The sequence below is a fragment of the Ciona intestinalis genome, unplaced genomic scaffold (assembly GCF_000224145.3).
Source record: "Ciona intestinalis unplaced genomic scaffold, KH HT000094.2, whole genome shotgun sequence".
NCBI classification, from domain to species: Eukaryota; Metazoa; Chordata; class Ascidiacea; order Phlebobranchia; family Cionidae; genus Ciona; species Ciona intestinalis.
The window spans coordinates 282,861-305,231 of NW_004190416.2; the positions used below are offsets into that span (position 1 = coordinate 282,861).

The 22,371-nt window shown below is 33.1% G+C and overlaps 2 protein-coding genes across 2 annotated transcripts in view; one reads left to right on the forward strand and one right to left on the reverse strand.

Annotated features, from left to right (window-relative positions):
• The first annotated feature begins 2,887 nt into the window (after nt 1–2,887).
• Nucleotides 2,888–20,991, forward strand: LOC100186090. Its single transcript, XM_009863115.3, has 17 exons — nt 2,888–3,134; nt 4,230–4,290; nt 5,048–5,226; nt 5,657–5,746; nt 6,521–6,641; nt 7,624–7,662; nt 8,420–8,607; nt 9,118–9,262; nt 10,253–10,437; nt 13,538–13,600; nt 13,892–14,033; nt 14,725–14,814; nt 15,910–16,072; nt 17,544–17,753; nt 18,232–18,389; nt 18,964–19,125; nt 19,681–20,991. Exons 1-17 carry the CDS (start codon nt 2,949–2,951, stop codon nt 20,079–20,081), a joined length of 2,583 nt encoding a protein of 860 aa, XP_009861417.2. The 5' UTR covers nt 2,888–2,948; the 3' UTR covers nt 20,082–20,991.
• A 688-nt stretch (nt 20,992–21,679) lies between these two features.
• The window catches only part of LOC100178254 (ribonuclease H2 subunit A-like), an 11,313-nt gene continuing 10,621 nt past the window's right edge, over nt 21,680–22,371 (reverse strand). The window contains exon 6 of the mRNA XM_026838500.1: nt 21,680–21,907. Coding sequence (XP_026694301.1) covers nt 21,756–21,907 — 152 coding nt within the window. The 3' untranslated portion in view covers nt 21,680–21,755. The remainder of the gene's footprint in view (nt 21,908–22,371) is intronic.

Here is a 22,371-nt window from a genome sequence, read left to right on the forward strand (position 1 = left end):
GTAACCAGTGATGCGTGGTAACCGCCACTTCTCACGCAAAACAATGGTCAATTTGAAAACTTATCCGCTGGCTTAAAGGATAAAAGCATTAGGTGCGCCGGTACTGGACAGGGCACTTAATGAATGAATGTTTTTTACAAGTTGCCACATATATGTAACTTTTTGGGTAATAATTTTTCTAGATTTTCCTAGTTCCTGAGCTTGCATACGATTGATACAAGCGCCCACAATGGTATATAGCAGCGACGAACCTCCAATTATAAGACAAGCCATGCGCTGGATAATCATAGTTGCTACTTTTATTTTAGTAAAAATCCCATTAAATGACAGCTATATGATGAGGTACTAGTAGTATAGGGTGGGGAAAAAGACATTTCCATTCTATTTTCTCGGCCAATTAAGTAGTCAACAAAGAACATTTAAAGAATTATACAACCATATCCTCACGACTTCAATAGACCGTTGTTAAGTGTTTAAAACATCAGCACGATCATGATATGTGGATATTATGTGCTAAAGGTAAAACGAGCTCCCATCTTTGCACACCCCACTATATATTAATCTATAGACGTCTATTAAATGGCTTACTATGTCGTCCAAAACGGTCTAGACTCCAAACTCTATATAGTTAGAGAACCTCAAATATAGACCCAAATAAACAAGTAGGCCAATATATTATATATGACAGAGATCATACTACAATAAACAAATCATCGCATTGAAAAGATAAGGTTTGGCGATAAGATTAGTTGCAGATATAGACTTTAAATTATCAGACTTAATTTTATATTAATATTATTATAACAGCGTTTATCAAAGTTGATCGTGACTATTTTTGGTATTTCTTAGAGGAAAATGCACTCTGTATATTCTTATACTCACAATTTGGGTATTAGAATAAAATGCTAAGAAACGATTCTCGTTCGGATGATATTTGCACGCAATTTCTGGTTAACTTTCTGCAATAAAAATAAAGTTTATATTAAAAATATGTATCGGGCACGGCTTTTTGTTAATGTTAATCTATTGGCGCTTTGTTGAATAGAATAACAAATAAAAAAAACATGAAAAACAAATTTTCTGATCAGTTTCAATATAAATATCGCAGAAGATTATTTTAGTTGATGAGCCGTAGTATATAGTATAGTGTGGGGGGAGTAGGGTGGGGTTAGATGGGACACCTTTAGCACATATTATTTAAATATCCTGATCGTGTCTTGAACAATTAACAACGGTCTATGGGAATGTTCTTTATTTACTACCAAATGCGACGAGAAAATAGAATAAAAAGGTGTCCCATCTCCCCCCACACTACTATATAAAATGAATACAGTCGTATCATATGGGCTGCCATATTTGCATTAAAACGAACGAAAAAAATGATGTTTGCTACATTTTCAGCATTAACGCTTGGGCACCCTCTCGCGGGTTTTTAAAATCTAATTATACTGACACTTGAAGCTGCTACAGATCAGAAAAATATGAGTTTATGTCTCATGCTCGCTAAATCGTTTTGTTACATGGGTTTTTTTATACACCTGACACATACGTCGTATTCATACACTTCGTGCTCATTATCAAGTCATAAAATGGGGACATTATAGAAGTTATATACAGTATAGTAATCACATCACACTCAGTCGTGGGGTAACATTTTTGACAATCGTGCGTCTGATACATGACTAAAATATGTGACAAAAATCCGCTCAAAAATAAATTCCGCCACGAAACTGTAAAATTCAAGACATAACGCTCCTTTTGTGTATTCTAAAGGTATTTAGTTTGTTTGCAATGTAAACAAAACCTGATGTTTCAAATTATCTCACGTTTCTATCTGGTTTTGACATAAAAATAACATTAAATGCCAGAGGCTCCGAGGTATTGTGACGTCAGAAATAAACTTGTGACGCATTTGGACAACGATCGTCTATGCAAATTCAACCTCTAACGTAAACATGACAGACAGTCGAAATTTCCTGATAATTAAGCTATTTCCGTCTATGCTAAATGCACCGCTGAATAAACCAAGCACATTCCCTTAGTTTTAATACGTCAATCGACACCGCAAAATAAATTTTTAATTTTAGGTTACAAATAAAACGGTTTAAAAAGCGTCTAAAGGACACGTTATGTTGTTTCGGATTTAAACAACTCGGCGCCTTGTGCAACGTTACTGAGTGTAAGACGATAATTTAGGAACGGAAACGATTGCAAATTCGTTCTGGCAGGCTAGCACGCCACAGTGTATTGTGCTTGCAGCGTAATTGCGTATCCTCACGATTTTAACTGCTATTGGCGTATTTTAAAATGTAATTAAAAGTTTTTAAAGCGATAAAGTTTAGTTTTTTATGTTAGTGACGAGTTAACTAAAATTAAATATTGGTTTAAAGTTTAACTTAACTTTTCATAAGTTTTTGTTAGGTCGGACATTTTACTTAGCGCGTGGATATTTCGAGAGAAGTTTAAAAAAAGTTTTTCGAGAGAAAAAAAAACAAAAAAAGGTAGGCTTAACATGTAAACAAATATAAAGCAACCCAGAGATAGGCGAAGTCTGCCGTAGCTTTATTGCAACGAGTTGACGACGTTGTTAAACTCCAGTAAATTTAATAGGACTATTATCGTCTTGCAAAATTTTCGGAGCATATTATTATAGCAATTCAGCATACGTTGCTGATATACGATGTTGATTAAGTTTGCCATAAGTTAACGCAGCCTTCGCTTCAGCAAACTACTGATTAATTATTACCTTTTTTCGTCTCGTGTTTTCTGAGCACTTAAACCAATGTTTTGACTCCGTATTCGTACCGCATATGCATTATTTTATAATAGGTTGAATTCTATATGGACGAGGCCTATTGCGACGCGTAAAATAACCATAACCAAAATAAAAGTTTTGAGATTACTATTTTTATTTCTCAGTTCAGGCTAACAGTTTCTTTACTTATAAAATGGGGAAATTCTACTTTTGTGTTACGTTGTCAATTTTACTGAGGTTTGCAGCATCAGTAATGACCACAAATACAACGACATTCCACCCAACAGAAGCCACAATGACCCCACAAACAAGTAATGGTATCACTTTACAAGATTGCCCTCGTATTTGTGCTCTCAGGCTAAAGGGCACTCGACTAAAGGTAAAAACATACTTTATAGTTTAAGAATTTCTTATCCAATGGTGACAACTTTAGATACTTCCTAAACGAAAATGAACTCTTTTAGTGTTTTATACTCACAATTTAGGTATAGGAACTTTTCAACAAGAGCTAGTAATTTAAAACACGGCTTTTCAAACTTTTTTGCTTGTGCACCTTGATTAATTTTCTAAAATTTTCCACGAACCCTTTCAGGTTAATAGTTTAAAATAAGAAGTAGTTTGTGTAAAATTAGTATTACTCTCGGTGATCCCTGAAGTTTGTTACCCCAAGTTTGGGAAGCCTGATTGTTGCTACACCTATACTAGCAATTGAGTTGCTAATATTATAGTGGTAAACTATCCATTCCTGGCTTATTATGATATTAAAATTTTCATGCCTGGTAGTTATAGTAACTAACCTATTTAGTTGGGTAGATTACTGTGTTCCAATTCACAGTCTATTATTAGGGTTTGGCCATGGGTGCTAATTAAGGGGTAGTACAATTGACTTTGTTGGTTAGTGTTTGCAAGCACCTTTGCAAACTTATTCTCTTAAGCTAATAAATATTACTAACCAGGTTTAAATGACCATAAATAACTTTTTACAAGTAGCCTAATGTAAAACTGTGGCTGAATTTCAAAACTACAAATGGTATTTTAATGTAGTAGGCTATATATAGTTGCGCTACATCTGGTACTCGCTTTATTAAAAACCTTTCTTTACCTTGTTTATAAGTATGTGATTACTTTGGTATTTTTTAGAGTTATTTAGTGGTCAATAAATATTAATACATTGCATTTTAATGAAGTAACTGAAGCCTAGTTATCTGCCATGCTACTCATGCACTTCTATTTGAACAAGCAACAGCTTTGTATAGTAGCCCACTAGCTGTATGTAAATGATCAATATTTACTTTCAACAAACATGAAAAATATAATCTGGCAGCATTCTACTTAGGGGAACACCATGGGGTTTCCCCAACAGATGATTCCCTTGAGATAAAGCACAAAATTGTGAGACTGCTTAGATTAATGTAGTAGGTTTTTCAGCCGAATGACATTTTCTATTGATTGTTATTTTATGTTGTTTTTATAGATGTTTCCCCCTTACCACTCATGCATGAAAGAATGTACAGGAACATGGCCCGTAGTTCCAGGTCTGTATGTTTAATATATAACTGGGGGGCAAGATGGGACACCTTTAGCACATAATATCCATACATCCTGATCGTGTTTTAAACAATTACCAACGATTTATTAGAGCCATGAGAATACGGTTTTATAATTCTTTAATTGTTTTTTTTGTTTACCACCAAATGGGACGAGAAAATGGAATAAAAGGTGTCCCATTTTCCCCCACCCTAATATAAATCCAAGTGTGTAGTATTGTATAACATTGATCATAGTTGTGGTAATAACGACTCAATTACAATAGTGTTTTAGGAAAAGGAAAGCAACTGTGTCTATATTTAAGGAGAAATTAAAGAACGGAAATAGTTCGAGCTTAATGCAGTTGAATACAGATCCTCAAGCAACAGTAATGTTATGTCTGTAAAAGCAAACACTAGTTGAATACAGATCCTCAAGCAACAGTAATGTTATGTCTGTAAAAGCAAACACTAGTCAATTGCAGAAAAATATAACTTACAATGAGAAAAACACAATTAAAAAAACAATGAGAAAAACACAATCAAACAACTGAAACATATTGATCTGAGCTAAATGCAGTTGAATATAACAGATTCGTACTCAACAATAGTGTTATCTTTTTAAAACCTTACACTAATGAATTACCTGTAGCATTAATTCTGTGCTGAAGCCTAGAATTACTTGCACAAATTATACTAATTTACGCTGCCAGACAGCTTAATAACAAGGCTGTTTCAATGTATATTTATTTTCACACATACCCAGGTCAATGTAGAATTCAAGCCAGTGTTGTAGACTCTAATTCCAACCCTGTTTGTGCACCAATAAGTGTGAATACATCAGAAATTGGAGTTTTTGACCCAGTCCAACAGAAAACGCTTGGGTACGCAGTAGTATCGTGGCTGCCATGCCCGTATGGGTTAAGGGATGCAAATGGATTCCAGGTATTTTGTACATGTATTGTAACTGTTTTGTTTTGTAATGGGGCAAGACTGGCCTACATCTCAGGTCCCATGGTGTGTCACGTGTAGGACCCCACCCTATATATTAGAATTGGTGTTATAGGACCTATATTGTGAAATTGAGAATAGCAAAAACACACCAACTAACTGCATTAATTATTTTATCCACAGAAACAAATTTTAATTATACTCTCTCTTTTTCTACCAAACAAAAATATTTAATAAACCAAGCAAAATTCCAAGACATTGCATCAAAACAATTTACGTTAAAAGTCTTGGTACCTTGTGTCTTATACAAACAGTAAAGTCAGTAGTATTTGCCCTGGCTTTTATGATACCATACCATTTACTACCATAGGACATAGACTTTACAGAAAAAGTGTTACATATATTACAACAATCTTTACTTCAGGTTATCATACAAGCAATAACATCCGTACACTATGAACAGGACTGCCATAACTTAACACTAACAAGACCATTACAAAGAGAGGACGCACAGGTACACGGTTAACTGAGTTTCAATTGATTTTGAGATTTCATTATATTATTAAAATAATAACAAATTACAGCTACTGAGACTATGTAAAAATTTTCGACTGGCAGGTTTATTTTAATATTTTAGTTGTTATTTGAACTTTGCCGAACAGTTTGAAATATAAAAGTAGTAAAATTTTTTGATAAAATGCGGTGTTTCGCAGACGCTTCTGTGTCTGCAGTCAAGTTTTATGGCTTTTACATTTGTGTAAACAGAAGCGTACCAAAGCCAGACTTGTCTGCGAAAACAACATCTTTTTATTGACCAGTTATTCTGAATGAGTAGGGCATAGGTTAAAAACAAAGTAAACAAAATATTGAATCTTAATAAACAGTGTTTATTCATTAATTCAAACCACAAAGTAAGCTTTGCAGTGACTTTGACTTAATAAATCACGGTTTGTGATATTTTGTCACCCCTGGTTTAAAAAATAAGTTCAAAAATAATTATGTCAACCCTGTTTTAAAAGTTGGTGTTAAATTTGACCTCAAGCAACCATAACGCTACACCTCTGCTCTACTGTATTATAAAACCAAATAAAAAACTCTGTATTATAATTTATAACGGCTGTCATTTTGGGGCCGTGCATGGATAAAGCAAGTTACATTCATTTATTCATTCTAATTTTCCGTCAGAATATTAACATATGTATAAAGGTATTTGTAGCTTTTGATGGCATTTGTTAAAAGGTCAAGAACCCCTATCCTAGCTTGTTTTTATGAATTTAAATATTTACAGATACGTTTTAGTGTATTGTCCCATCTTCCCTTAATACCGGATACAGAATACACGGTTGAGATTCGTAGTTTGCCGATCACACCAAACAGTAATTATGCTTCCGGAAGATTCACTTCAAAAAGTAAGACTATTACAACATAGTATCTAAAGTGATGTAATGTATTTGTGTATAGTTAGCTTCAGTGGTGCAGCCAGGGGGTTTAGGGTATCGCGAACCCCCCATTTTAAACCAAAAAAAATAATTAAAAATTTTTGAACTTTTTTTGATTAATCTCCCCCACCCTAATTTATTTTCCGCCTGCGCCACTGGTTAGCTTTATAATTGGGATTTGTTATATAATGATATATGTTGAAAATCTCCAAAATGTAACGTAGTTCTCCTATAAAACGATTTTTTAAAGGAATACCAAATAAGTTTTGACTAAATTACTTTCAAAATCACTCTGTATGCTTTCATCCTGAAAAAATATTCATTTAAATTCCAAATTTTTAAAACTGCTTTTAAAATATAGATTTTGAACTCAATTTTTTAATTTCAAATTAACATGTTTTCTTTTACTAGGGTCAGATATAATTGTTACTGTTTAAAACGGTCAAAAACAGTTCATCACTTAAATTACTTACTTATTGAAAGTAAAATATTAAACCCAAAATTTTACCATTTATTTAACTGACGAATAAATTATTGCATTTGCCCAAGGGCAGAAATAGCGTCATGATTTTGAATCCCGTGCCAGCACGTAACGACTAAGAAACACCTTATGTTTACATATCATGGTGTAGGATAACCTGACAGAAACCCAAAGTGTTTTTTTAATTTTGTAAATTTGGATTTGATGTAAATTTAGAAATTTTCGTTTTGATGTAATATTATGGCCAAAATAAATTTCTATGCAAAACAACTTAATCTTAATCCATATTAAGGTTGAAAACTAAAATTGACATAATATTCAAAAATGTTCTATTTATACACAGAACATTTATAAAACACACTGTTTTTAGACATTTTTACATATAATGGTTCTATTTCTGTCATTTTTTTTCTATTTAGTGCGAAATTTTTTTTTAAGTTTTAATTATTTCCTTATAAACTCAATCTCCAGAATGTTTGGAACTAAACGGACAAACTAACTGCAGATGTGGTGAGATACGTTTATATCCATTTTAACTACTTTATATTATCTCCATTAATTATTAAAGCGTCTCGCTTGTTAGTTTGATTTTAAAAACCATCAAGCACATACTGCCATTTACCCTGTAGCTAGCAGGCTTAAAAGTTTTGAAACTTTCCTTTTGGCAAAAAATACCCATTGATTATTAACACCAACATTATGTCTGCCATATTAACTTATTAGGATATTATCTCGTGTGAATTTTTTTCCACAAAAGCAGTGTCGAAAAAAATGACTTCCTAAATTCTAAACTAACCACAGCCTTTGCAATAATCAATTTAAATATAATGTATATATATATTATACACAGTGTATATTTGTATAACACCACTTTTTACTGATTTTTAAGAGAATTTTTAAAACTGTTTCTAACAAACATCTGGTTCAAATTTAAAATTATTCCGATAAATAGAATATATATATATAGTTCGTTGCTGGTAAACAGACAAGTTTTGTAATGCTTTCCTACATAAGTAATATGCTTAGCACCAACAATTAAGATGAACCTTTATATTTTCTCACTGAACCCCTCAAGGGCCTCAGCAAGATTTGTAAAGTCATAACACAGTGTCCTGTATTGCTCCCATACCAAAACATAATTAAGTTGCCAATCATTTTTCCGCAATAAAAAATATCTGTGTAATTCAAGTCATATAAACATAGTGTCTGGCATCTATCATTTGGACACACACCAAAACATAATTCAATCAACAACCTCCAAACACAGGCAACACCTTGGATTCATTACAACCCCCTACCATGACTGTTAAAGGATACAGCGTTACAATGTCAATCCCCCAGTTGGCAAGCTGCTACAAGTTTCGTTACTATCAAGCAGAACTTGCATATTGGATGGGTTTAAGTCATAGCTTTCCTTCTACTTTCTTACGCAGCAACAAAGAATATATCTACAGTGTAAGTATGAAGACAGTATACTAATAATGTGTATTATGTTACTTTCGCTACCAGGCAGGTGTAAAATAAATAATCTTTTCGGCTCATCTAGTACAAATAATGTATATATATTTTCAATGCTCGCATGGGTGTATGTGTCATTGGGCAAAACACTTAGCGGACACTCTAACCAAGTGGTCACTAAATGGGTTGTATGATTATACATATAGGGCTGTTACGTTTGCATTGAAACTAACCAGAAAAAAACAAGGTATATGCACCTTATACAATAAATCTAATGCAAGAAAATTGCTTATAATAAACCATAAATACCACTTATTACAGTGTATGTGTCCTTGAGCAAGGAAATTGCTCCAACCCAGTGGTCACTAATGGGTTGTCTAAATTATTACCCATGCATAAAAAATGAAAAAATCACCCAAAAAATGATCACCCACAAAGTAACATGCGTGGTAACTCGTAAGCTGGCACGAGGTGTTAAACCTTTATAATGTACCTTAACACCCGCAGAGTGAGGAGGTGTTGGAACATACATTTGCTCCCGTATATAACTCTGCAAGTGGTCGTGGCTATGTGGGTTTATACAGCAGCTTTTTCCAGGGAGATTTTGAGGAAACAGACATGTTCTCTATGTACAGGGATTTTGAAATTAGAGGTAAACTTAATGTTTTGTACAATTGTAAATCTATGTCACAATTTTACTGATATTTGGTAGTAAAGAGGGGTTGCTAGAGTTTTTGTTGTAATGTGGGAAAATATGTGCCTGTTAAAATGCGCATATTTGTACAACGATGCATGTGTTTTCAATTGAGAAAAATTAACGGTAAACCACTAAACTCTAAGTTTTGTACAATTGTAAAGTCTAAACTATTAAATGTCAAGTAGTAGCTGCTAAACAAAAGGTTTATAAAAGCCTAAACTTTTTCATGCAATTTTTGAAAAATATGTATGCATTTGATTTGCACATTTCATTGGGAAACATTAGAAAAAATGTTTTTTATTAATATAGTGAACAGGGGGCCATGGGTGTTGAGTGGCCCAAACCATAAAAGGTTGACAAACATTATTCTATTTCTATCTTAATATTACTTTAATGTTATACCATATTCATAAACACTCATTAAATTCAATTTGTATATTCTTTAAAGACAGACAGATAGTTTACTTTTGCATAACTTATACTTCATCTGCATTGATTAATTAGGATATGTATATTCCCCATACAACTACAGTTTTAAATATTTAAATGCCATCATGCAATAAGATATTCAGCAAGCATTTAAAATACTTGAAGACAATGGCCCAATGGTTTGTATTGAATACTTGAATGTTTAATCCCACAATTGCCGCTGAATATTTAAATTTGAAATTGCAACCAAAAATAAACTTCTTTGATCTTATATACATTCAAATTGGAAGCATTTCTGAACTAATGCAAAACTTGATTTGATATTCTATATTAATACCATATAAAGTATTTCACTCATGTTTCTGTCTTTTTGACCAAATATAAAACCAGCAAACCACTTCTAAATTTTTCTCTTTAATTACAACATGAGAGCATTTATAAAAACTTAACAAAAATAAAAATGTTCCCCAAAGATTATGACTTAAATTTCATTTTCTTGAATATCTTTTTTTGCAGCATGGGAGCCACCCAAGCCAACCATAGAGACTCCTAATACTAGGATAGTGGACGTTAAGTTCGAGCCAGCAAATTCTTCCTATCATATTCTCCATTACATGGTGCGCTTGAACAAGCATGACCCACAATACAGTAGTATTACAATTTACTCCACACTTGAAGAGAAGAATGTTTCGGCCACGAATGTAAGTATGTGCTTGTAACTTATATGGGCGGGGTTGCGGAGGTATTCAGGCACGCCACGCATGGTATTTAGGCCAGAATTGGCCCGTTACCCTAACATTGTTGTATTTCCTGTTATATATGGGTGAGGTAGTCTTTAGGCCCCAACATTGTATATGTATGCAGTACTTTCTAAACTATATGGGCTATGGAACTGTTATTTGCGCCAGAGTTGGCCCATTACTTACACTGTATAAATATGCACATTCTACAGTAAGGCATGCCAGGGGAGCTGTTACTTAGGTCATATTTGGCCCATTACTCCAAATATAAATCATTTTATTCTTAATGAGTGAAGTCTTACATTAAAATATTTGCCATGAACATGTAATTTAGAGTTTGTACATTGTGTAAGTGACACGTTTATGTATAAATAGTGAAATTGAACAACGATTTTAATCACGACATTCGGCATGATAGTTTTTGGTATTTGAAACTTAAATTTCTGGGTAATGGGCCGACTTTTAAACAACTCCCAAAGCATGCCTCATTGTAGGACCTTACCCATATAGAATAGAACATGAATATACAATGTTGGGAAAATGGGCGAACTCTGGCTAAATCTTAAGTTTAATTGCATGGAATCACTAGCATAAAACAGAACTCTATTTTCACTACGAAAGAAAGAAAACCACAATTATTTAATACCAACTTTGCCCCAAAGCTGCTAAACTTGTGTGTTGTTACAAACTTTTTTATATAAAAAAAGGAATTTACGAGAAATTATATAAATTAGTAATAAACAAATGGTTTAATTACTTATGTAATTTACCTTTTTCTCAATTTAAATCAACGAAAAGATTCCGTAAACTTCTCAATCAAAAAGTTTATAGGAAATTGTTTAAAAATTTGAGTAATGAACAAATGTGGCTCAAATTACTTGGTCAATTTAAGAAATAATCTTTTTATTTTTAATTAGAATCAACTTTGTATAGAGATAAAACATTACATAAGCATTTCAATCCAAAATTGAATAATTTTCAATCACTGTTTAGTCTTCCATCCCCTCATATTATCTCTTCAATAAAATAAAGGAACGGAAATCTTTAAAGAATAAAACTTTTCTGAGAAGTAGTTTTGGCGCGAATATTTCCCGCGTTTTCCAACAGACAACAATGGGTTCATCAAAGTTTGCAGATGTTTCTGCAGGGGGTTCGCACACATGACAGTTTTTGTTTATTAAACATAGTTCAAATTACAATTGAAGAAGTAATTTAACCAGAAATTGTGTTTGATCCCAAGAAATACTGCCGCAAACAATACCAATCAAAAAAGATAAAAATGTTTTTATTATATCTAATTATTTTGTTGGTTGTTGATAAACATAGCAAAAAAAATTTAACTAGAAAAAGTTTTACCAAAAGAAATAATGTAAAAAGGTACCAAAGTAGAAGTTAAATCACTTTATAATAGAACTGCAACAAAAAGTGCTCTAAAATAGGGATCACGATGCAAGTATTTAACTTGACAATACTTAACTATTTACTTAACCAACTGGCTACACAGTTTCATTTACCAACATCTTATATAACCCGTATAATTTATGAAACAGCGTCTTTAAGCTGGTAATTTAATCAAGATCTTGTTACTACTTCCTTTACTTAAGGATGGCTGCTTACCAGATGTTTTAAACAAGTGTCTCTCTGTGTACAATACACTCAAAAGCATTATATCACTACAAGGGATTTTAGTATGTAATATAATGCTAATATAATTAGAATATGTAATTTTAGACTGAAAATAGAAAAGGGAATAGAAAAGTTATGATATGGATAATTGATTACCTGTTTGTCTAAAATAATTGTAACAACACGTTAAAAGTTTAAACTATTAAAAAAAATCATTACAATCAACCAAAATACCAAATGCTAGTTTTATACAAACATAAATGTCCAAAACCCAACTTATATTTCTACAACTATTATTGTCACTCGTCTTAAAAAAAACAAATTCAAAAACTTTTCTGAAAATTTACAGATTATGACAAAACAATAAAAATGATGACAAAACAACAAGAAAACAATTCGGGAAAACAATCATAGTCATTATAATGAGTTGTATCAAACTTTAAACAAACACAGAATTTAAATTAAAGTTCTTTAAAGCAACAAGACCAAAATATACTTCCTGTTCATACGTGCGTTAATTTTAAATTACTCATGAGATGTCATTTTATATAACGTGTTGATAATTGTAATGCATTTACTCATAATAACAATTATGATGTCACAACACAAATGTTTTGCATAATTTAAACTTCTAATGTGATTCAAATCAAGACAATACTTTGTTGATTATTAGCATAGGTATATTAAGGGGGTTAGACATAGAACATCCGACTAAGAAATCTTCAAACTTTTTTGAAACTAATGGGTAAATAAAACACAAGGCTCACATGCAGTCAATTAAATTAAAACTAAGTCGTTTAAAACGACTTCTAAAGTAATGTTTTAATTCCTATATATCAAAAATTGCGCAATATTTTGCAATCTATATTATCTCATATTCTCATATATACACAAAGCATGAATTAGTTTGCATTATGTTGATAAATACACAGATGAATTTGCATTATGTTAATTAATTAATGTTGCAATCATTCAGCAAAATGCATATTGCAGCGTCCTTATATTAGGCTGTATTCTCGGTGCATATGCATATGCACAGACTTTCTGGTCAGTTTAAATAGAAACAGAACCTTAACTAAAGAGGTTTTAGTTTTTAATCTTGGGATATGTATACGGGCTGTAATGGTTGTATTGGAGAATGTTTTTCAATATATATAGCAGGGTGGGAAAGATGGGACGTCGGGGAAGATGGGACATTGGGAAAGATTGGACATTTTTTATTCTACTTTTTCCTCCTTTTCGATAGTAAACAAAGAACATTTATAGAATTATAAAACCGTGCCTTTACGACTCCCAAGGGCTGTTGTTAATTGTTTAAAACACGATCAAGATATTTGAATGTTATGTGCTAAAGGTGTCCCATCTTCCCCCACCTTACTATAATACAAACCATTTTAAAATATTTGAAAAACCCTTACATAAACTCTATCTACAGATAGAAAACGGTTTTCTCAAAGTTCGATATTACGACTTACAGCCAGGTGTATATAGTGCACAGGTGAGTTATTACATCATAAAACAATTCTTCACAAACCTCACATATGTAAACTGCCAGGCATGGTGTAAGTGTCTATATTTCGGACATAATATTTATGTAGGGGCAAAATGGGACATGTCGGGAAAAATGGGATAAACGTGTTAATGGTCTTAACCCCTAACCCACCGTAGTATAGTTACCTTTGTCACTTATATGTATATGCTTTTAAATTACCTATATAATATATATATACTTCTGTCAATTTGTAAGAGTAACACATTTTAATATGTTTAATAAGATATCTATGTTCAGGTGCGAGAAATTCGACAGGATGTCGATTTACCGAGTCACATGCACGACAAGTCACGCAACATCACGTTATTTGCCGACGCAGTGTACGGAGAATATGAAACATTCACAGTTCCCTACCCATATGCGACAACACAGACAACAAGTATGTGCCATAATAAGAATATTAATGTGTTTTGAGAATTTGGTAATCTACGAAAACCTAACAGATAAAAATCAAGTCCAACCAATTGTTATATAGGAGATAAATATTTCGTGTAAATGATTTACTGACTATAATAGATACATATAAATAACGACTGTTTGTTTTGTAATGTAGTAGGGTGGGGGAAGATGGGACACCTTTTCAATCTATTTTAAACATTCAAAGAATTAAACTGCATCCTCGCGACCCCATAGACCGTTTTTAAATGTTTAAAACACAATTAGAATATTTGGATTTTATGTGCTAAATGTGTCCCGTCTTCCCCCACAATAATATATTAGTTTTTGTTCATATCCAGTTTTTTCAACATTTTTCTTAAGTAGTTTTTACTCCTAACAGGTTTTTACAACTGTCAATTTGCTGCTAATTCCTTCTCTTTGTTGTTTAAATTAATATGATCTTATTACTGTATTCAAACTGATAAATAAAATTTAATTTGTTTTTTAGCTTAAATAAGTTTTTGACAATATTTGTACTATAAGTAATATTATTTTTATAAACAACAAACAATTTACCCTCAGTGTTATATACATCATGCTGGTAACAGATTTTATCGATTAAATGTCAAAAAAATCGAAATAATCGTTCGTTTCTCGTTACATGCTTCACATAACGGATTAATTATTTATAGCTATGGCTCTAACAGTGGGCGTGCCAGTGTCGTTACTTCTAGCAATCTTAGCAATCCTGGCTATTGGAAGTCTTTACTTATGGAAAGCTGGTAAGTTATAGGCAACAAACCTGGGGTGGCAGGGTGGGCAGGTATACCCTAGAATTTTCTGCACAAGTAAACTTTATGTAACTGAATGAATGAATATAACTTGCTTTAATCCTCGTGTGGCCGGAAAACTGTTATAACCAGGTTCACACCTTATGCCAGCTTACAAGTTACCATGTATGTAACTTTGTGGGTGATTATTATAACAACAAAGTTGGATTTATTGCCCAGAAATGGCTATCCCTGCCTTCCCTGTGTTTGAAAAGTTTAGAGCCTACAGATTGGCTTAAAAACCTGTGCAATTAAAATTAAATATTCTGTGACAAAATAGACAACGTTTTAAAGTGCTGAGTTACGAATTAGTGACAGATATAATATTTACGAGCTGGGATACCAAGAAATTCCATGTTTTATTTTCACTCCCCAACCCCTTGCTGAGAATTGAATTAAATTGAAATATTGGATCCATTGTTACATCACATACGCCTGTGTTGCCCAATAATGATGTTTGTTTACATCACTGAATGAAGAGTTCTAGTATTTTATGCTTGAGTAACTTTAAAACCTGACTCACTACTAAAACACTCAGCCATTATTAGCTGGTGCTTTAAAATGCATCCAAAATTCCTTTCTAAATTCTTAGATATATATATCATACAAGTATAAACTTTTTAGGAATATTACAATGCAGAACCACAATAAACTGAAAAGTCGTAAACTCTTTAAAACTTGGGTTATGACCCATCATCTCTGGCATAAATTTCATGGCATGCAATGCTATAGGATTTCACCCATATAGAATAGAATGTGCATATTCAATGTTGAGGTAATGGACCAACCCTGGCCTAAATCCCAGGCCCAATGGCATGAAACACTGTAGTACCTCGCCCATATAGAATAGAATGTGCATATACAATGTTGGGGTAATGTGCTAACTCTGGCTCGAATACCAAGTTCCATTGTGCGCCGGGCTGTAAGATTTCACCCATACAGAAAAAGCCTTAAATGGGCTGTACCTTTTATAATTTACAGCCCATTTATGACAAAAACTTCACCTATTTATGATAGAAACACTTTAACACCAGCTTTAATTTACAGGCCATTGTGGAATAGCACGAAGTTACATGCCTGGTTCAATGATTAAATGGTTAGACTCACAAACTGTCGGCTCCATGCTCATGAGAAGTAGAAACGTCTTGTTGGTTTGGCAGAATGATGTTAGGTCTACAGAACTGCAGGAAAAACATGCAGAAGTTATAAGGTGTGTGAATATGTAACTTATTTATAAATGAATGTAACTTGTTTATCCTTGCATGGCGGGGCAACAACAGTTGTTATAACAATGGTGTTCTGTTTCAAACACCTTGTGCCCGCTTACAAGTTGCCACATTGGTAACTTTCTGGGTGATTAATTTTTTGAAGATTTTTTTATTTTTGTGCTGACAATTTAAACAACCCATTAGTGACCACTGCTTGGAGCAATTGCTTGTTAAGGTGGTTTGGGGTTTGCTTCTTAACCATAACGTATTGGCATTTGGGGGGGGGTTAATAAAGGGGCCCCTTTTTCCCCCCCCCAAAAAAAAAAAATTTTTTACTTTACAGAAGTTGTTAAAAACCTAATGGTCACTTATGGGACTTCCAAATTGTAAGCCATATGAAAAAAAATAAAATATACCATTTGGATCAGTTTTATTTAAACAAAACTTTATTTAAATAAAACAAATATACAAAAATTTGCAATCAAGTCTAATTCCCCCCACTTTCCATGCACTTATGCCCATTTGATTATTTAAAGATCAGAAAAAAATGGTTTATCATTGCAATCCACATTCATAAATGTGGCTTTTATGAATAAAATACAAATATAACTGGTAGCCATATTTTATGTTTTAACATTTTTGTTTAAATTTAAACTTCTCATTAAAAAGTGGTTTACCAATAAATTAATATTTAAATTTTTCTTCCCCAACTTTAATTATATTGCAATTATGGGAATGTAATTCAAATCTTATTATGCAACAATAGGCCTTTGTGGTGTTGTTAGGTAACAATAGAGATCATATAATAACAAGTCACTGCCCGACAATTGCCAGGTGCGTTCTATACGTGATAGCTTGTCGCCATAAATAATAATTTCCAATAAAAATAATAGAAATAATAAAAGCTTAAGAACATTTGGGTTAAGTGACCTTTAGTAACCTCTGTTGCGGCCCAAAACGTGAGAATTATATTGTGGGTGAAAGTAAATCATGGCAACTAATCGTGACGCAACTTTGGATTGTCGCAACTTGACTCATTAACTACTTTGGAGAAACTTAAATTCGTGAGATTTTTAAAGAAAAACAAATTCCTGTGGTTTTGGATGGCAGACGCTTCACCAAACTATAAACACAGATGTTTAATCACTTTTCAAAATGTTAATTAAAACAAAACATGTTTCCAAATTTAAGTGAAGTTGCATTTAACCTAACTGTCCTAACAACAGAACAATGTTTTAGTTGTTTTAACATAATATGACTATAATTATACCGTTGAGTATAACCATTACTATTATAAATACGGGGTTTAACAGCAAAAGGAAATTCTTTGAAACACGCAGGAAATAAAAGCAATTTTACAAAAAAGTAGCAATTCAAAAATTTTGCCGTTTTTTAATCCTATTGAATTTTTGATCCGATTTACGCATAACTTTGTTTCTCAATGTAAACACAGACATCATATAATACCCACAGGCATTTTGCTGCTTATCTACGGAGTGTTTGCGGTCTCAACATTATACTTGATGTCTACGAAGAACCTCAGCTGATCTCTGCCGCCTCCATGTGGATGCAAAACTCGTTTGAACAAGCGGAGTTCGTGTTGTTTATTTGTCCCCATTATAACGTGGACGAATATAAAGACAAATCAGTTGGGGTGGTTGGTGATTTTGGTAACGCTTTCAGGTGGGTTTTTCTCAGTGAATGTTACCATTTTTTTATTTTTACAAAGATTTTAGGCATATTATTTGCAGCCAATGTTTAAAACACATGAAGTTTTTCACGCAATACTTTAGGGTTTATGCCATAGTTGGCTCATTACCCAAAGTTAAAGGCTTTGTGTTATTGCTTTTAGGTTGGTTTATGTCTTTGGATTTTGTTAATATTTTCATTGTAGAGTGAATTTATTCTTATAATTTATAATAGATATTACACTGATTAGAGTTATTTAGTTTCTTTTTTAATATTTTTAAATCCAATTTTCGCTATTTCTAGATTTCCTAATAGATTATTAATTTTGGATCCCTGCTACAATTACAAATATATTTGAATATTGTGTTCAAAAAGGATACTTTATGTCTGTGCATTAAATGTTTTTTACACAAATTTTTGTTTGTTTTTTTCACCTTCTCACAACCTCATAACCCCCATTATTATGTCACAGATACATGGAAAACCAAATCCGCGACAAAAAACGTTACGTCACGGTGCTGTTGCCCTATGCTGACATCGAGTGTTGGCAAACAAACAAATGGTTACAAAATATGACGAGAGTTTATAAAATAATGGACCAAATCGAAGATCTATATTTCCACATACAAGGTGAGGAAATAAAGTGAATTTAATTTTATAAAAATACATATTCTGTTGTATATGGTTACGTTCCTGTATTAATAATAGTTTCTTTAATCCTATATGAAAGAATAGCCTATTCTGTTTTATATGGATACGTTCCTATAAAATTAAAAAAATTGATTTGTCTCTTTTATGGTAGCTGAATTAAATACATTAAACTTTATGAAAAACTATTCTGTTCTATATTGACAGGTTTCTATTTTATAATAATAACTTTTGTTAGTTTCCTCATTCTATATAAAAAGATATTCAGTTCTATATGGATAAGGTTCTTCCTTAAATATTGACTTTTATTTCTCTCTTCAATTACAGAAGCAGAGATTAATTAATATTAGTACAAAAATGATATAGTGACAAAACAACAGTTAGATTCCAAATAAATTTCTAATAAATTTTCTAAATAAATAAAGTAAATACAGCTGCTTTCTAAATAAAGTTAAGGCCTTATATTGTGCAAGTCAAATGGGGCCTTTTTAACCCCTAGCAGTCTGTATTATAGAATAATCAATAAACCTAATATGTTTTATTTCCCACTAACCAGAACGCTCCAAGCTGAATTTCTCTGGTCGTCACACGGTGGAGTATGTGAGCAAGGCAGATTACGTTCGAACGAAAGAAGGTCGAGCGTTTCGTGAAGCTGTGTTGAGATTCCGTGATGTCATGAATCAACCTATTGTGATGGAAGAAACAACTGAAGTGGAAGGTTTGTCATGTCATAAGCCATATAGTGATGTCATAAGCCATATAGTGATGTCATAAGTGATATTGTGAAGTTTAAACTTGTTAGGCAATATATGAATATGTTTGTGTGTATGGGAGAAATTATAGTGTTGCACTAAAAATTGGCCAGGAAAAATTCAAGAGGTAAAAGAGTTGGTTCAAGTTAGACATAGAACCCAGTGTGTTGGGGCAATAGACTTATTTTCTATGTTTTATATGTGCCACGCTAAAGACCCTAATTTTATAGATCTAGTTGTTCAATGTTTACTAATTAATTTAGTGCAGATAAACCCAGCAATGCCTGTCCACCCTGCCACCCAAGGTTTTGAACCTATGCCCATTACTTAAAGATAAGACAATGGTTTAAGCATGTTAAACCATATTTTACCTAATTATCCATCATAGAGTCTGATGCCCCCGCCAAGCGCATTGCAAAAGGGCTTTAATTACAAACAAATGCCTGACAGCAACACCACATATATTATCTTTTCTAATAACTGGTCCTATATCTTATATTTTACCTTGTCATTTATCACAGAGTCTGATGCTCCCGACGAGCAAGAGCAGATCTCGATGCTTATGATTGACATTATACCCCCCCAACCTCTACCACCACCGTGTGGTCAAACCGATCGTTCGATCCATCTTGCTCCACCACCCCCACTAGTGGAAAAACCTGAGGAAGAAATACGATTAATCAACGCAGGATTAACTAACGTAGAACCGTGCCCCTTTCATCGTGAGGGGTATTTCCCTAGTTACCCCCATTCACAACAAGCACCCACAACTTTTTTGGAAGTACCCGAGCAACCCTTGGAACAAAACATAACTTCATCTGACCCGGACTTAAGCTGCGAGATAAACTTAAGAGACTCGGTGGGATCAGCATGCGAGATGCCGTTTAGAACAGACAGTGGTTTCGGATCGATAAAAGTTTGAAAAAAATAGTCGAAAAATTGGAAGTTCAAAATAAGTATCAAGTGAAACAAATTCAGCATATTCGTTCAAGTGGTGGCGTGTAGATAACTTTGAAACTGAAAGTTCAAGTTCAAGTTCAGATACTGAATATTGGATTTGTGGGGTTTTATACCGTCTATAAAAACTAATAATGCATTTGAATATTGCCTACACAGTTCTATTCTATATGGGTGAGGTCCTTTCAGCGAGGCGCGCCATGGGACCTGGGATGTAGGCTAGAGTTGGCAAGTTGGCCCAAACCAATGTGAGATATTTTTGAAAAATTAGAAATAATGAGATTAATATTTAGATAATTGGACAAAATGTTGGTATTATTTCAAAAATTGTAGTTTTCTTTTGAAAATACATATTATAACGTCTCGTTTTAACTAATATTTAAAATATTTGAGTTACGTAGTAAAATAACCTGCAATATTATTCCTAAACTTTTAACAAAGTTTAAAATATTAGTTTTAGGTTTCAGAGAACAAATGTATGTAGTTATTGTTCAAAATAAGACAACTTGTAAAGTGCAATTGAGATTAAAGATGCAAAATACATAATTTACTGATATTTTTTCACTGCATTTCGTTCCCATTAACTCAAGTTCATGCCCAATTATTTATTTTCGAGAAAATTCTTTCTTTTAAAAATTCTGCTAATTTTTCGGTTCCACCTCGATTATTAGTTCATTGTTACTATTGTTCTATTGTCAAATAATCGCCGTTCTTTCATTTTATTATTTTCTTTTTCTTAAATTTCTGTTTCCGTGCGGTACAACAAATAATTTGATGACGTGTCAACTATGACGTAATATTCTAGGTTTGTGACGTAATAAAGAGTTCCATTTTCCCCATTGTTATTTTGCGCATAATACACGGTGATGTCATAATGGTGCTGCAGTGTTTACAGTTGTAATAAGAAGAAGGCAACTACTAAAGTGTTGCCAGTGAAAAAAATAAAAAGTTAGGCAGGTAACACTGCTATAGACACTGATATGCGTATGTGTCGTTTGGTAGGACGCTTAACGGTCATTGCTTCAACCAAGTGGTCACTGATAGGTTGTAGCACCTGGGTGCCAGGAGTAAAATGAGCTAACTCTGGCCTAAACCGTATTGCGTGCCATGCTATAGTGCCTTACCCCGGTCAAATAAAACACAGCCAAATGTGTCTGGGGTACAACGGTCGAATGCTTGCCTTGCAACTATAGGATTACAAGTTCGAGCCTCACAGTCGCAATTAAAAGCCGCAACGTCCATAAAGGTTTTGGTTTGGGCTTCCCTAGCATTGTTTTATTATAACCGTGGCTGGATTTTCAGGATCGGAGCTTGTGAAATTACTGGTTATTTTAAATAAAAAGCAATCACATTTATTGCCGTTTTTTATAAAAAAAATCCCCGCGACTCGAAAAAAAAGGTTGTTGGTTGTTAATAACACGGTTAGAAAATATGGGATTTAGGTACTGAACTAACGGTATCCATCTTACCCCACAGTACTATATATATATTCACAAACATTATTTGCATGAATAATTTGAGAACACGAATGACGTGAAAAACTGGATTATCACCAAACAAACGTGAAGGGTTACAAGAAACTCGTGATAACATATCTAATACATGAAAGTATTCAGTTTCCTAACTACGACCTTATGTATCAATTGATACCCTTGCGATTTTGTTCACTGACGTGAGATTTCGGATCGGGCTTTTGTGCGCTGAAAGACGGGATGTTTAGCCTCCAAACACGGCGAATGATTTCTGAAACTCCCGATGTATGCCGACGCGAGTCTGTCTCATTTTTGTTGACTGTAAACATAAGAATATGAACTCAATACCTTCAGTAGCGTTACGTGGCCTTTATGATACACTTGATAAACGAGCTTATTTAAACGTACAGTTTTACTAGCTATAAGAGCAAACCTAATACGAAAATTATGTTTTAAACTATGACGTTTAATAAAGTGGTGCTGGAAATCTGTCTCAAAACAAAAATCAGGAGTATAAGAAGGTTCAGAATCACCGAGTTAAAGGCTTAGAAAATAAATACAAAAGTAAATACGAAGGACAATAAAATTAATAAGAAATTACACCGTATTTAACTCATTGCATAGGTTTGATAGGTTTTTGTTGCGGCTAAGATATTTTGATAAGCCGACTGATTTGATTTGTGTTTTATGTATATAGTAGGGTGGGGGAAGATGGGACACCTTTGACACATAATAGCAATATATCTCTGATCCATGTTTTAAACAATGAAACCACAGTCTTTG